The following is a 16,489-nucleotide window of genomic DNA, read 5'->3' on the forward strand; positions in this document are numbered from 1 at the left end:
TTTTTTTTGAGTGTTTTTGTATTATATTTGGTTCCCTTGATTCATCAAAGTTAGATGATCAGTGAGGTACTACCACTACAAAACACACTCACTAGAGAGATGTAGTTTGTCTCAACCTTGGGTCTACTGATCATTGCTTTTTTGGCCTCTTGGGGATAGCAAGAGGATAAAGTAAAAGTAGCAATACCATCAAATTTAAAAAACAGCCCACCCCCCCAAAAAAAAAAGTTTGGCAAAGTGGTGTATACATTCAAAGTAAAAGCAATGCAGAATTTTTCTTAACTTTTATATTTTTGGGAAATTAAGTATTATCACGAGTTGTGTTTGAAAACCAAGTCTGAATTGTAAAAACAACTACCAGAGGGGTCGATCTGCTGATGGTGGTGGGGAATCAGATCCCAAAACATCTTAGTGAATTAAGCAGAATAACTACAATTAAAAAATTTCATGTGGCAATAAACAGTTTATTGGTTAAAAATCACTTAAAGAACTTTAATATAGGAGTTAGAAAAAAACCCAGCACACCAATCCTGCAGTAATCTAACATCACACACACTTTGACAGACAAAAGGCAATTGTGTTAGTCACACCTGCACTATGCATACACTGTGATAAGAAACAGGTTTGTACTCTTTGTGAAAGAGGTCATGCTCATCCACTTCTCATGTAATGCAATATAATCTTAGACAAATTCCTTCCCGGGTGTTGTTGATTTAGGTGCCGAGTACTTCGCACCACTGTAGCGGTTGTCTCCTGCTGGACACTGACAACAGAGAAGTGAACCACCAATCAGTAGTAACCCTGCTGCACCCCAGCCCACGTACAAACAGGCACCTAGCTCTCTCCTCTGAGCATCTGGAACCATGGGGTTGTAAAAGTCCTTTATGATGGTATTAGCAGGCAGCGATACAGTCACAAGACACAGAGCCCCACTCAGGATGAAGAAAAAGCCTGCAGAGATAGCAACTCTGGCTTTTGCCATTTTGTCCCCAACACAGGTGGTGCATTTACCTCCAACCACAGAAAGCAGCAGGCCAAACAAAGAAAACAGGATGGAGATGACGATCATGGCTCGAGCTGCCTGCAGGTCTGGAGGCAGGGCCAAAAGGGAATCGTAGACCTTGCACTGCATCTGGCCGGTGCTTTGCACCACACAGCTCATCCAGAGTCCTTCCCAGATGGTTTGAGCCACCACAATGTTATTTCCAATGAAAGCAGATACCTTCCACAAGGGCAGCATGCAGATCAGTATGTTTCCAATCCACCCAAGCACAGCCAGCCCAACACCCAGAATCTGCAACCCTAAAGAAGCCATAACAGCTTTTTCCCCCCTTTTTTTAGACAAGTCAGTTCTTTGCAGGGTTTCCAAATAAGAGTCCACTCTCAGCAGAAGTTTTATATGACCTACAAATCCCCCCAGAATACAGCCCTCCTCTGGGTGGGCTCTGGCTCCACTGCATCAATCACGCTCCATTTGATTTCAGAGGTTTTATTGGCAACAAAGAGGCCCACTTGTCCCCCGGCCAGAGCCCAGGGCTTTCGTGCTCTTCAGGTGGGCTTCTTTATTAATGTTTTTTCTTATTTATTTTTTGAGTTGATTGGAACAGCAACAAACCACACCACATCATGTTAGGTTTTATAAAAATTCCTGTTTGCAGCGCGTCTCGGAAGGGTCCTTTTTTCTTGGCTGAAGTTCTGGCCACCGGTGCCTTTCCCCCTTAAATGGCTTAAAGAAAAATATGAATCACTGAAAATAAATCATTTAAGTGTAAATTTTTAAAAAAAAATAACAATGATTTCCCACTCTCTCCCCTTCCATTGATGCTCGGCTCTTTCACTGAGAGAGCTCACCTATCCAAGGGGCTCCGGTGGCTCCACGTTGGTGCTGTTCTTTACATCTGTTTCTTTCTTTGTTTTTTTCCCCCGCCTCTCCTTTCCAGGTGGCCTCCTCCGTTGTGCGGTTTCGTGTCCGCTCTTTGCTTTTGTTCCGAGCCTCTACGTCACCTCTTCTGCATCTTTTCCTTTTCTTCTCTTGTTTGTTTTGGTCTGCTCTTTTGTCTGCGTGACTCTCGCCTCCCCCTCCTGACGACTTTTTGGTGGGTTTTCTTCTACCACTTCTTTCTTTGCGTTTTCCGCACTTGCCTTCCCATTTTCTTATTGGCTTATCATAAGAAAATGGGTTGGAGGGGATCTGGAACATATGCCAGCTATCACTGGACAGAAGGTCAGTCCTAATGACCACAGGTGTTTTCACTTTGAACACTTCTGAATAACCAATCAGGAGAAACCACGAGCCTCCCATGTGGATATAAAAGCTGCAGTTGAGGGCTGGTGTCTTGTTGTGTTTCTAGTTGATTCTTCCTCACAGCTCTCTGTTGCACCAGAAGAGACAGTATGGCATCTGCAGGACTTCAGATCTTGGGCATCATTTTGGCAGTGATTGGCTTTTCTGGGGACATAATTACCTGTGCTTTGCCATTGTGGAAGGTGTCTGCTTTCATTGGAAACAACATCGTGACAGCACAAGTTTTCTGGGAGGGCCTCTGGATGAACTGTGTAATGCAGAGCACTGGCCAGATGCAGTGCAAGGTCTACGATTCCATGCTCGCTCTTCCTCAAGACCTGCAGGCAGCCCGTGCTCTGGTTGTGATCTCCATCTTGGTCACCCTAATGGGACTCCTGCTTGCCATCGCAGGCGGAAAGTGCACCAACTGCATTGAAGAGGAGACTGCAAAGAGTAAGGTGGCCATTGCTGCGGGGGTGGTGTTCATTGTTGGTGGCATCCTGTGCTTCATCCCTGTATCCTGGTCTGCTAATGAGGTCATCAGGAACTTCTACAACCCAATCATGTCTGACGGACAGAGGAGAGAGCTTGGAGCATCGCTGTTCATTGGCTGGGCTTCATCTGGACTCCTGATCATTGGAGGTGCACTCCTTTGTTGTCAGTGCAAGCAGCCTAAAGATGGTGGATACTCTGTCAAATACTCTGCTCCACGCTCTGCAACAGGTGGTGGAGCTGTTTTGTCTGCAAGAGGTTGGAACGGCTGTCGTGTCACTTCAAGGTGGCCTGGCTGTTTTTTTGGTCTATTTGGTGCTTTCCTTTTTGATTTTAATAAAACTCTTTTCACTAACTTGACTATGGTTGTTTTTTTTTTTTTTTTTTTTTTTTTTTTTTCTTTCGGTTGTTTCTGGTAAATGTTGGCTGCTTTTGTGCCGCATTTCTGGCCCTGGTGCTTTCGCTCCGCTCCTCTTGCCTCTAGGATTTTCGCGGGGCGCTCTGCGGCAACCTTGTTTGCCGCTTTCCTCCCGGCCTGCTCACCCCCCTACGCCTGCAGCTCCCTTCTGCGAATTGACCTTGATTGCTCTTCTCTTGGGGGGGGCCGTGTCCTAAGCTATCTTCTGGCCCGTCTGCACTCCTCCGGTTGTTTGATGCTGGGTGTTTGGTCTGCTTTTAATTGCTGGTTGCTTGGTGTCTGTAATGGGCTTTGTGGCTTGGTTTGTTGTGCTTGGGGACTTTTGTGATTGGTGCATAGTCCCATTGACTTTTTTTACCTTATGTGGTTACTGGCGCACTGCCATCTGTTGTTTCTTTTCTGGGGCCTGTGTGTGTCTGTCTGCCGTTTTGCTTGCTGCCTTGGTTTTGTGGTTGGCTCCTAGGCTTTTTTGTGTTACCATTTAAGTGCCGTTTCTGCATCAGTTTTGTACTGGCTCGTTTTTCCATGTTGGTTATGTGTCCGGTTACCTCATGCCTGCGTCTCTCTTGCTGGTTTTGGCAATCTGTTTCCTTTGTTGCACGCGTTTTTATCCACGTTGCTTCTGTTGGCCTCTCTACGTTTTTCAGGTCCCAAGCAGGCTCGCCCCACACGGTTGCCCGCTCCGCTGTCCCTCCTGTTGCTCTTCCTCTGGCGCCCCCCCAGCCTTTACAGCACCTGCGTGGAAGTTGTCTTCCTCCCTGGAGGTTGTTCTGATGTTTTTTTTTGTTTTTGTTTTTTTCCTTTTACAGACTTTTTTTCTGACCTGCCCCGTCGTTGGTGTGTGTTTGGCCTCTCGGTTTTCTTGGCCCCATCCTCTGTGCACTGCCCATGTGGAAGGTGTCGGCATTTCACGTCCCCTCATCTGTCGCGGTGTTTTGGGGGTTATGGTGAACTGTGTGTTCGCGCACGCGGTCGTCCACTCGCCTTGACTCAGTTTTGGCTTTCCCACGCTGCAAGCCTCCAGGGCTCTTCTGCGTGTCTATTGCTGTCAGCGTGGTGGCCATCGGGCTCACAGTGGTTGGAGCTCGATGCACTTCTTTCTTGTGACCAACTCCGACCTCCAATACCGGCATTGCGGGGTGTGGTGTTTTTATGCAGGGCTTGTGTTTTTCCTGTCACCTGGTCGGCTTACGCATCATCACAGGGTTTTCCTCCGTGGCCACAACAGGGCCAAGGGGCTGGGAGCTTCTTTTGGGTGGGTATCTGGAGCACTCCTCGTCATTGGGGTTCCTTTGTGCACCACCTACAGATGCTGTTGGGCCTGCTGTCCCATCCTGCTGCTGTGTTAACAGTTCACAAGCACTGTGTGCTTCCGACTTTTTTGTTTTGGGCTTTGAACTTCGTTTTTCATCTTTTTGTCAACCTGTTTGCACAATATTGTTCCATCACTCTGAAATGTGGCACATTTATGTGCATGTATATTGTATTTTTTTTTTTAGGCTCCGGATTGAGTCTGTTTGGCTGCTCTTGGTTGTTGTATGTTGCATTGATTACTGTTTACTGTGTCCGTATGCTGTGTGGCCACTGTTTTTTTATGTAGTATTTGTTTAAGGCTCATTCTTTGCAATTTTGTATTCTGCATGTGTGACACCGTTTTTTTTCTCTTTTATCATCCTTTCGTGCATTCCGTGCTCGTTTTCTGACGTTGCCCGACTGCCGTCCCCGTCCGCTCCACGCCCTCGCTTTCCCGTTTACTTCCCCCTTAGGTCCATAGGTTGTCATTCGTGGTGCCTTTGTTCCTTTTCCCTTTTTCTTGCGGCCAAATGGCTTCCATACTCCTGAAGTATCTCTCCTTTCAGGTAGTAAATTTTCTTCAAAAAAATGACATGCTGCTCTTGCTCTCAGACATATCTGGCCTTGCTCTGTTTTGCGCGCTCTTCACGGTTCGTGGTGTAGCTTTATAATTTAAATTACACTTATTTCAATCACGTAAACATTTATTCCAGGATTACCATGTACAGTAGGATATGGCAAAGCCCTGGTGAGGTGCACAGGAAAAAGATTCAAATTATAGATATGAGATAATATGATGTGCGTGGTTTATTCTCAAGAACAAAGGAAGAATGTCAGGTAAAGAAACTGTACTTCTCAAGCATGTGTATAAGGAAGAGTGAATTAAGGATGTAGCCTTCAAAGCCAACTGCAGGACAATGCAACATACCCATCTCAACCAACCCCAGTTCTTCCCTTAAAAAAAGCCCACAAGAAAAAAAGATCAAAGTTCAATGCCCCCAAAATGCCCCCACAGTAAGAAACACACACACACACACGAGCGCACACACACACGAGCGCACACACACACACGCACACAGCTAGCCGTCCAAAAAAAAAAAAAAAAAGAGCGTTATTGTGGTGAGGTCTCTGCCTTGCACTGTGTACTGGGTAGGAGTCTGTGAGCTATAGCTACACTACACACTAACCAGAAGAGATAGGAGTAGAAGGATAAGTGTGTGTGTTTATGTTTTCTCACCAGCTGAACGTAGGCTACTTTATAATCTGGTTGCTTAACCTTCTGGTTTAGATGATTTCTTTTCTTGTTGGACCCTGAAAAAGAGAAAGAGCAGCAGGTATTACTTTTGAAGGTAAACTAGAAAGAGAACAGAGGGACAAAGTGATGATATTTATGAATATAGTGAGAGCATGACTAAGCAAAAATAACAGTATAATGTTAAAAGAAATGAATATCATTATGGCTTATCAGTTACAGACTTATAGTCTCTAGTATGGTACCAGTATTATTCTGTGGGCAGTGTTGCAACATTTTTAGCTGTACTACGAGTCAGTCAACAAAACGTGTAAAGCACTAATTATCTGCCCAGAAATTACAACAGTGTGCTCCATTCCTTTCTGAACAACACTAGGGAGTCTAGTGAGTGTTTTTCTTTTTTTGTTTTTTTTTTAAGCAAGAAGCCCTAGCTACATCAAACAACAAGGGACGAGCACAGGGTGACAAAAGCCCAGGAAGCAGTGGACTTGAGCTTAATTTGTGCTACCACAAATATGTCCATTTGCGCATGCATTTCCCTAGGGAGTGGTATGGAGAGGGGTTTAAAACAAAGCAAATGTACTCCCCATGCAGTCCTCAAAAATCCCAACTGCATGTTGCTGGACGAGGATGACAACATGTGTCAGCTGAACACTAATTGGTTGACAAGTGAGCCAGAACGGGAAAAGCAGTGACAGTGAAGTTCACCACAAAAAGGAGATTTGGGGGGCGGGGGGGGCGGGGGGGAGCTTTTTGTATATTTTCAGCAGCTGGCTGACTGACCAACAACAGTACAAGCAAGAGTTTCCCACAGACTAGTTTTACCACATACTTTGTACGCTGTCCCTATCGACAACAGACACTCTCTACAGGTAGATGAGCTGTCCATGGACTGCCAGGAGACTTCCAGTGCATTACCACTGCTGATCCTTAACTTCAGCATTACACAATTTCAAGTCATTGAAAGAACAAAATAATTTTATGTGTTCTTTCAATTTCTCTGGATGGATCTTTGCTATAATTAATTATTGAAATTAATTAAATTATTTCCCCCAGGGATCAATAAAGTATTCTGATTCTATCCAAAAGGTTCCCTTTCTGGAATCTTGGCTTCAGATAAACTAAAGTGGTTGGTCTGAACTTTGAAAACGAGGTGAAAGTGAACTATTGCAAAAAACGAACAAAGGGTTATCTTCTCTTCATAGTGGCTAAAAGCCAAAGTTATAATTGAAAATGTGTGGAAAAGGACAAACCAATCTTGTTTACCATGTAGTGCTGGTTAACCTCTTTCACAACTGCAGGTGATGATGACATCATCCTCATTCCTTTCAGACCTCTCTGGGTTTGAAAGTCAGGGAACCGGGTAACTGCTGAGTGCGTGCATGTGTAGGGATACCACATGTGTGTGGAGGCAGGCTAGGGACTTAACTTCAAATAAATCAAAGAGATTTTTTGAGGCCCTAGATACAGGTATACACATCTTTACATTACAACAAAAACTACAATGATGACGGATACTAACCAGAGCATCAAATGGTCCATCTCTCCCATAGAACTCTAATCTCAATAAGACCCCAGTGGTCAAGTCAACAGGCCCTCTGAGTAACTGCCATTTCCATGGGAACAGTTTATGACATTCAAAAACAAGGGAAACATTCCCCTGTAGTGAGTCATTCGTGAGTGTGTGTCCATGCCTATGTGTGTGTGGTACGTGTAGCTAGTAATCACTAGCCGGGCAGCCCACTGCTCAGGGCTTTCCCTGACCAGGGTTGTAAAACACACCCCACCACCACCTCCACCACGCTGGCTAAGTGGAGGCCCCTAAGTGGGTGGGAGATGAAGGTAAAAAAAAAAAGTGTGTGTGTGTGTGTGTGTATGTTTGCCATTAGGTTGCTGAGGAAATCCACAGGGAAATGCTACAACCTTTGAAATAGCAAGGTACGACCCTGACCAGTTCTGTCATAAAACATCGAAAGGTCTTTGAAAACCCACAAACAAGTGCATAATACCTCGAAAAGATATAAAAGAAAGTATATTTCCCTTGGTTTCCTTTCCCAACGTATACAGACACACAGACAGACCTTTCATACAACACTCGCAAACGCAAGCACAATTCCTCCCTCTTTGAGATTGCGGTTTGGCAGCCAGCTATCACGTTACAAATCCCAGACCAGAGGAGTAACCATGGCAACTCCTTCCAAAATACCCCTGCCGCATATGGAGGGAAGAAAGGGTTGTTTTGCGCCCCTTACTCTCCTCAGCTTGCTCCCGTCTTTACACTGCAAATGGAGTGGAACCCCTGACGCAGACAGGGATACCTTCTCTGACGTACCTAAGGATAACCGGGGCCCTCAGCTAGTCTTACATCTCTGACCGACTCTATCCCCCAAAATCTACCTTCTTTCCTTCTTCTCAACCAAAGAGCTTTTCTCTTAGCTTCTAATGACACAACTCAAATAAACAGTTCTAATTGGTTCCTCAGACTGCAGGCTAAGCTAAGCTTGGCACCTCTCTCTGCCAGAAGTGGAGGGGTGTTCTCCTCTTGGACCTTCAGAGCTAGCAAAGAAGGGTCTTAGCATCTCTCCATCTTCAAGCAATTCAATTCTCCTTTTCCTCTGTTCTATCATGAACTTGCAGATTCCTAGAATTATACTGAGCCCCTAAAAACTTAAGCCATTAACTCACCCATAAAAAGCCAATAGGATTACTAAATCAATGATAAAACTGGTTTTGGCTCTGAAATTATCCCTGACAGGGGCGCAGGACTCAGGGATTCGAGGTTGGGATGAGGAGGGGACGAAGCAGCAAGTTTATAAGTGAATAGCATGTGTTTATGTGGAGGGAGCATGGGGTGTCCTGGGACAGCTGGAGTGCTGCAGCAGCAGATCGTCAGATAAGCAGCTGTGTGTGTTAAGGAGAAAGGAGAGCCAGGCACGCTAACCACCACCGCAACTAGCCGCTGGAAAACACTCCCGCTGCTGCATGTCAGTGGAAGGCCGTCTACAATGTAAGCTTAAATTGCTAATCACCGCTAACCACTGCTGACAGTCTCCAAAAATGAACCAATTAGACTTTATGTTTCCTAAAACCCTGCTTCTGTGAACCTCAGTGCTATATAAAAAACAATTAAAACAATTCTCACAATAGAGAATTAGAATTATCATGGGGGAAAAGAAGAGTAACAATATAACCTCATGTTTACAAATAATTTCCAGTAAAACCAGCACAAGTCAGAAACTGTTTTAAAAGATTTATATTATGGTTTTTAGCTCCTTTGAAAAGTTTTGCAAACTCTTGAGGCTTTTATTGTGAATTAAATAAAAAAAATAAATTAAACAAAAATGAATCGCTGCCAAGTTAAATTTTTAGACGTTTGATAAATTATTTAAAGAAATGTAGAAGTGTTTAAATACTTTATAGAAATATTTTTTGCCTACCCTGTAGGACGTAATGAGCTAGTAACATCATGTCACAAGTACCAGCATGTCACAAGTCTGCTATGAATATGCTCAGTTATTTGAGCAATTTGGGTGGGGGGTAATCTCTGAAGAATAACTTCCAGTGAACATCAAAGTACCGTATTTCCCAGACTACAAAGCGCACCTGAATATTAGCCGCACAAGCTAAAATCAGGGAAAATCCTGTTTTGTACATACATTAGCTGCACCTGACTAAAAGCCGCAGGTGTTTCAATGTTGACTTATCATATGTAAGAGAATATGCACAAAGGGAATTGTCAGGAAAGAGATGGCTGTTTGGAGACACACCCCTTTTATTAATATTTTGAAAAACAAGTTATGGGTACATATTTGCATAACTTTTTAGGTATATGTACAAGTAGCGGTAATTACAAGTACGAAACATGTACTGTGCTTCATAAATGAGTAACAAATGTAGTACATAACAATAACCTACAGCACACCAGAAAAATAGATTCGGACTACCTTTTAGGCTCAGGTGCAGTGACACGGCTTTAACAAGAAGAAAAGTCAGTCATTCACCACCATCTTCCTGCGCACTAAAACCACCAAAGTCCTCTTCTCCAGTGTCGGATACGAACAGGCTCAGGATGGCTTCGTCATCCACTCTCAGCTTCTTTCCTTCGTTGTCACTTTCAAAACCAAAGAAATCCTCGTTGTCAGTGTCAGAGTCGAACACCCTCAGAAGGGCCGTGGCGGTGTCCTCCTCTCCATCATGCAGCAGTCCAGCCCTTCGAAATCCGTTGGTGATCATGGATGTTTTCACACTTTTCCACGCTGTCAGATTCCACCGGTGGAGTTGAGCATAACTTGCTTTTCGCAAGTTTATCGCCGCTCGTCATCCACGACTCCCGCTGAACGCGTAGCGCTACTTTGAAGTTTGTTTTTCGCGCTACTTGTACGGCACTATGTTGCCTGGCGGATGGACATGTGACCAACATACCACTCTTGAACCCCGATACTGTGTGTCTGATCACATGCCCTTCCGCCAGGCAACGTAGTGCCGTACAACAGCGGAACAAACAAAACAAATCGTCTTACGATATGACAAAAATCATGGACAATCCATAGAAAAGCCGCACCTGACTAAAAGCCGCAGGGTTCAAAGCTTGTGCAAAAAGTAGCGGCTTATAGCCCGACATTTACGGTATATGTTTTTGAAATCTTGTCCCTATTAAAAATTATGAAATTACATTTACTAATTTAATTAAGTAAATGCATTACATTTTTAAATAATGGCAGTGCACTGGTATAACCAGTTCAAAAGTAAAAGCAATGCAGAATTTATCTTAACTTTTATATTTTTGGGAAATTAAGTATTATCACGAGTTGTGTTTGAAAACCAAGTCTGAATTGTAAAAACAACTACCAGAGGGGTCGATCTGCTGATGGTGGTGGGGAATCAGATCCCAAAACATCTTAGTGAATTAAGCAGAATAACTACAATTAAAAAATTTCATGTGGCAATAAACAGTTTATTGGTTAAAAATCACTTAAAGAACTTTAATATAGGAGTTAGAAAAAAACCCAGCACACCAGTCCTGCAGTAATCTAACATCACACACACTTTGACAGACAAAAGGCAATTGTGTTAGTCACACCTGCACTATGCATACACTGTGATAAGAAACAGGTTTGTACTCTTTGTGAAAGAGGTCATGCTCATCCACTTCTCATGTAATGCAATATAATCTTAGACAAATTCCTTCCCGGGTGTTGTTGATTTAGGTGCCGAGTACTTCGCACCACTGTAGCGGTTGTCTCCTGCTGGACACTGACAACAGAGAAGTGAACCACCAATCAGTAGTAACCCTGCTGCACCCCAGCCCACGTACAAACAGGCACCTAGCTCTCTCCTCTGAGCATCTGGAACCATGGGGTTGTAAAAGTCCTTTATGATGGTATTAGCAGGCAGCGATACAGTCACAAGACACAGAGCCCCACTCAGGATGAAGAAAAAGCCTGCAGAGATAGCAACTCTGGCTTTTGCCATTTTGTCCCCAACACAGGTGGTGCATTTACCTCCAACCACAGAAAGCAGCAGGCCAAACAAAGAAAACAGGATGGAGATGACGATCATGGCTCGAGCTGCCTGCAGGTCTGGAGGCAGGGCCAAAAGGGAATCGTAGACCTTGCACTGCATCTGGCCGGTGCTTTGCACCACACAGCTCATCCAGAGTCCTTCCCAGATGGTTTGAGCCACCACAATGTTATTTCCAATGAAAGCAGATACCTTCCACAAGGGCAGCATGCAGATCAGTATGTTTCCAATCCACCCAAGCACAGCCAGCCCAACACCCAGAATCTGCAACCCTAAAGATGCCATAACAGGTTTTTCCCCCCTTTTTTTAGACAAGTCAGTTCTTTGCAGGGTTTCCAAATAAGAGTCCACTCTCAGCAGAAGTTTTATATGACCTACAAATCCCCCCAGAATACAGCCCTCCTCTGGGTGGGCTCTGGCTCCACTGCATCAATCACGCTCCATTTGATTTCAGAGGTTTTCTTGGCAACAAAGAGGCCCACTTGTCCCCAAACAGAGCCCAGAGAAAGAAAAGAAGCTTTAACAGTGCAAATCAAGGGGGAATTCTTTTTAATTAATTTTAAATATATGGAATGATGCACAAACCCAACCACATCATGTTAGGTTTAATAAAGAAAAATTTCAAATGTCTGAGCAGCGACTCTAAAGAAGGGTAAACATTTTTATTGCCTCTGGAGAAAGAAAGTAAGAAATCCCACAATCATAAAAAAAGTAGTAAGTTTGATTTGGTTAAAAATATCAAAACTATTAAAACCCATTACCTGATAAGATAGGCTCATTAAAAGAGAAACCAACCATACCAAGGAGGATCACAGGCTGAGAAACTACCAACGTGGTGCATGTCTAATTTAATACTGTTTCTTTCTTTTGTTTTTTTCCCCAAGCCAATGCCTCACACCTAATTACCACAGGTGGACTCACTCAGCTTGATTGCTGCACTGGTAAAAGAAAATGAAATCAGATGTAAAACCAAAAGCAATCATTATGATCTCATATTGTTACACGAGATACTAAAGTCAATATTAAAATGCAATCTTTAAAATCACTTTTCTTCTCATTGTTATGTTCTTGGTAAAACTGCTACTTTTGTCTGAGTGAAATCATAGCCTCACAAAAAACACCCACAAAAAATAATGAAAAAGACATTAATTTAGGTGGAAGATTTTTATTCTAAACATTCTTTTCATTTGAGTTTTCACAGCACTTTTGCAAACATTCATCCATTTTCTTATTGGCTTATCATAAGAAAATGGGTTGGAGGGGATCTGGAACATATGCCAGCTATCACTGGACAGAAGGTCAGTCCTAATGACCACAGGTGTTTTCACTTTGAACACTTCTGAATAACCAATCAGGAGAAACCACGAGCCTCCCATGTGGATATAAAAGCTGCAGTTGAGGGCTGGTGTCTTGTTGTGTTTCTAGTTGATTCTTCCTCACAGCTCTCTGTTGCACCAGAAGAGACAGTATGGCATCTGCAGGACTTCAGATCTTGGGCATCATTTTGGCAGTGATTGGCTTTTCTGGGGACATAATTACCTGTGCTTTGCCATTGTGGAAGGTGTCTGCTTTCATTGGAAACAACATCGTGACAGCACAAGTTTTCTGGGAGGGCCTCTGGATGAACTGTGTAATGCAGAGCACTGGCCAGATGCAGTGCAAGGTCTACGATTCCATGCTCGCTCTTCCTCAAGACCTGCAGGCAGCCCGTGCTCTGGTTGTGATCTCCATCTTGGTCACCCTAATGGGACTCCTGCTTGCCATCGCAGGCGGAAAGTGCACCAACTGCATTGAAGAGGAGACTGCAAAGAGTAAGGTGGCCATTGCTGCGGGGGTGGTGTTCATTGTTGGTGGCATCCTGTGCTTCATCCCTGTATCCTGGTCTGCTAATGAGGTCATCAGGAACTTCTACAACCCAATCATGTCTGACGGACAGAGGAGAGAGCTTGGAGCATCGCTGTTCATTGGCTGGGCTTCATCTGGACTCCTGATCATTGGAGGTGCACTCCTTTGTTGTCAGTGCAAGCAGCCTAAAGATGGTGGATACTCTGTCAAATACTCTGCTCCACGCTCTGCAACAGGTGGTGGAGCATATGTTTAAATGTCTGCAAGAGGTTGGAACGGCTGTAGACTGTCACCCTCAAGAGAAATGGACTAGGCTGTTTTTATGGACTAAATATTTAGGTGCTTTTACTTTTTGATTTTAATAAAACTCTTTTCACTAACTTGCTATGGTTGTTTTTTTTTTTTTTTTTTTTTTTTTTTTTTTAAATTTAAATTGCTTTCAGTGGAATCTGTGGCAAAGAAAAGGCTGCTTTTGTAGACCGCACTTTCTCAGCAAACATGGTAGACTTTACGCTCCAGCTCACTACTAAAATGCAAACTCTAGGAATTTAGAGAAGGCAGCTAACTGCGTGCAAATTGTCTTGCAGAATTTAAACTAAAAGGCAACAAATGCCAAACCACAATCAGCAAAAATGCGCTACAAATTCATGAGTTGCACTTGAATTGATATTGTATTTGGAGGGGGGCAGTAGTACAAAATAAGCTAAAAATCTATCTGGCCCGTCTGACATACAACTGGTATGTTTGATGCTGGAGTGTTTGGTCTGCTTTTAATTGCTGGTTGCTTGGTGTCATGTAATGAAGGCTTTGTGGCTATAGGTTTGAATATTGTGCTTGGGGACTTTATGTGATTGGTGCATAAAGTCCCAAATTGACAATTTTACCTTATGTGGTTACTAGGCGACATGCCATCTGATATAGATTTAAAAAAATCTTCTGGGGCCTGTGATGTGTCTGTCTGCCAGTTTTGCTTGCTGACTTGGTTTTGTAAAGAGGTTGAGCTAACATAGGCTTTATTTAGTAAGATTAAAACATTTAAGTGCCAAGAAATATTCATAAAAATGCATCAGTAATTTGATACTGGTCTAGTTTTTCATGCATTCTGGTAATATGTGAAAAATACAAGAAGTATACCTCATGAAATCTGCAGTCTCTCTTGCTGGTTTAAATGAGCAATCTGTTTATCCTTTGTAATGACAAAGCAAGTTTTTATACACGATTGCTTCTGTTAATGGCCTTCTACTAGTTTTTCAGGTCAAGCAGGAATCAAGACAAACAGGAAACTTGCCACAGAACACAGAGTCCCCTCCCTGTTGCCTTTCTCATACCTGAGCAAAGCAAAACCCAACCAGCAGCATTTACAGACAACTGAAAGCTGGAAGTAAAAATGATCTTAAACTCAACTGGAGGTTGATTCTGATGTTTTTTTTTGTTTTGTTTTTTTTACTTTAAATACAGACTTTATTTTCTGAAAACATGAAGACTCAGATCGTTGGTGTGTGTTTGGCAATCCTCGGTTTTCTTGGCACCATCCTCATCTGTGCACTGCCCATGTGGAAGGTGTCGGCATTTATACAGTCAAACATCATCACTGCTCAGGTGTTTTGGGAAGGCTTATGGATGAACTGTGTGTTCCAGAGCACGGGTCAGTCACAATGCAAAACCTATGACTCAGTTTTGGCTTTACCACAAGAGCTGCAAGCCTCCAGGGCTCTAATCTGTGTGTCTATTGCTGTCAGCGTGGTGGCCATCGGGCTCACAGTGGTTGGAGCTCGATGCACTTCTTTCTTTGATTATGACCAACTGACCAAATCCAATGCCGGCATTGCAGGAGGTGTGGTGTTTATCATAGCAGGGATCGTGTGTATTATTCCTGTCACCTGGTCGGCTTACAGCATCATCACAGGGTTTTATAATCCTGTGGCCACAACAGGAAGCCAAGGAGAGCTGGGAGCTTCTATATATTTGGGATGGGTATCTGGAGCACTCCTCGTCATTGGAGGAATTACTTTGTGCACCACCTACAGATGCTGTAGAGGATGAGAGAACATGCTGTAGAACATCCAATACATGCTGCTGTTAACAGTTCACAAGACAATGTGTGCACTCTCAAAGACTTTTTTGTTTTGGGCTTTGAACTTCGATTTTCATCATTTTTGTCAACCTGTAATTGCACAATATTGAAATTATACAACAAATCATAATGAAATGTGGCACATTAATATAGTAAATTGCATGTATAATTATGTATTTTAATATTTTTAAAGAGCTACAAGGAAAATGAAGTCTGTTTGAGCTGCTCTTGGATTGTATGTATGTTGCATATGATAATACAAAATGTTTACTGAAAAAATGTCCGATATGCTTTGTAGAGCACATGTTTTAAAAAATTTAATGAATAGTATTTGTTTAAGGCTCATAATCTTATGCAATATTTGTATTACTGCATGTGTGAAAAAGTCTTTTTATACTTTTATACTTTCAGTGAATGTCAGTGATAGTTTTAGTGGAAGTTAGACAAAATGAAGTAAACCAGTCAGCTACAGAAAATAAGCTATTACCGTTTTTTAAAAAATTAGGTAAAAATAGGTATGAATTCAGTGGTAGACTTTGTAACATTTTTAAACTATGTGTTCTCCATTGTTTGTGCATGTTGTACTCTGTAAATAAAAAAAAAAACACCTTTGTGTATTTGTATCTTAACAAAAATAAAAAAATTCACTGTATATTTGTACTTTGGATGACAATTTATTTTTTTTTGTCTTTTTATTTCTATTTTGTAAAACTGCTAATTGCACTTAGGACTGTTCGATATGACGATATATATCGGATAATGATATGAAAACATTTATAGTTTAATATCATACGCTATCATTTGTTTCGTGGTGTCGCAAAATAAACTTTTTACGGCAATATTTTTGTTTTTGATGGTCACTGTAGTGGCTACGTAAACTTCTTAAAGCTCTCTTTTTTTCTTATATTTAAAATAACCACACTACAGACGGATAAGCGACTGTTTTTATGCATTGGTTTGTTAGCAACAACAATGGTAAACCCAGCGTGGAGCTCCGCCGTCCGCTTATTTATTTTCCACATGAACCTTTCACAATAAAGCTGAAGATCCTGTTGAGATTTTTCAAAATAAACTGAAATGATGACAAAATGCATTATTCTCAAACATCAAATTTCAGAATATGAAGATGAAACATTCACCGTACCAATTCTTCTTTTATGTTGCTCTATGTAATAGATATACTGGTGCAGTTTTGTTGTTGAAACTAGAATGTATCCCATGATGTTCATGCTCAAAGCTAGTTGGCCTGAAACTTGGAAAATATTGACGATATGAATATGAATAAAACGTTTTTACTTTGGCTTCAGTTAA

General features: G+C 42.4%; 3 protein-coding genes and 1 long non-coding RNA gene across 5 annotated transcripts; 2 read left to right on the forward strand and 2 right to left on the reverse strand.

Moving 5' to 3' along the window:
- Positions 1-443: 443 nt before the first annotated feature.
- Positions 444-12,087, reverse strand: cldn29 (claudin 29). Its single transcript, XM_042222331.1, has 3 exons — positions 12,021-12,087; positions 11,064-11,740; positions 444-1,320 (listed from the first exon to the last, which is right to left on the reverse strand). The coding sequence occupies exons 2-3, from the start codon at positions 11,542-11,544 to the stop codon at positions 683-685; spliced, it is 1,119 nt and encodes a 372-aa protein (XP_042078265.1). The 5' UTR covers positions 11,545-11,740; positions 12,021-12,087; the 3' UTR covers positions 444-682.
- Positions 2,325-13,488, forward strand: LOC121814785 (claudin-like protein ZF-A89). Of its 2 annotated transcripts, none has more exons than XM_042222329.1 (2): positions 2,325-3,007; positions 13,341-13,488. In XM_042222329.1, exons 1-2 carry the CDS (start codon positions 2,395-2,397, stop codon positions 13,358-13,360), a joined length of 633 nt encoding a protein of 210 aa, XP_042078263.1. In that variant the 5' UTR covers positions 2,325-2,394; the 3' UTR covers positions 13,361-13,488. The 2 variants fall into 2 exon arrangements, with proteins under 2 accessions (XP_042078263.1, XP_042078264.1); XM_042222330.1 differs by having other exon boundaries at positions 2,325-2,885; positions 12,721-13,488.
- On the reverse strand, positions 5,582-8,098 carry LOC121814786. Its single transcript, XR_006054568.1, has 2 exons — positions 7,006-8,098; positions 5,582-5,798 (listed from the first exon to the last, which is right to left on the reverse strand). It is a non-coding gene; the product is annotated as an uncharacterized LOC121814786 (long non-coding RNA).
- A 795-nt stretch (positions 13,489-14,283) lies between the features above and the next one.
- On the forward strand, positions 14,284-16,014 carry LOC102300297 (claudin-4-like). Its single transcript, XM_005926280.3, has one exon. It carries the CDS (start codon positions 14,581-14,583, stop codon positions 15,145-15,147), a length of 567 nt encoding a protein of 188 aa, XP_005926342.1. The 5' UTR covers positions 14,284-14,580; the 3' UTR covers positions 15,148-16,014.
- Positions 16,015-16,489: the final 475 nt, after the last annotated feature.

The sequence above is a fragment of the Haplochromis burtoni genome, unplaced genomic scaffold (genome assembly GCF_018398535.1).
Source record: "Haplochromis burtoni strain Fernald_Lab_line unplaced genomic scaffold, NCSU_Asbu1 Contig_83, whole genome shotgun sequence".
Classification (NCBI taxonomy): Eukaryota; Metazoa; Chordata; class Actinopteri; order Cichliformes; family Cichlidae; genus Haplochromis; species Haplochromis burtoni.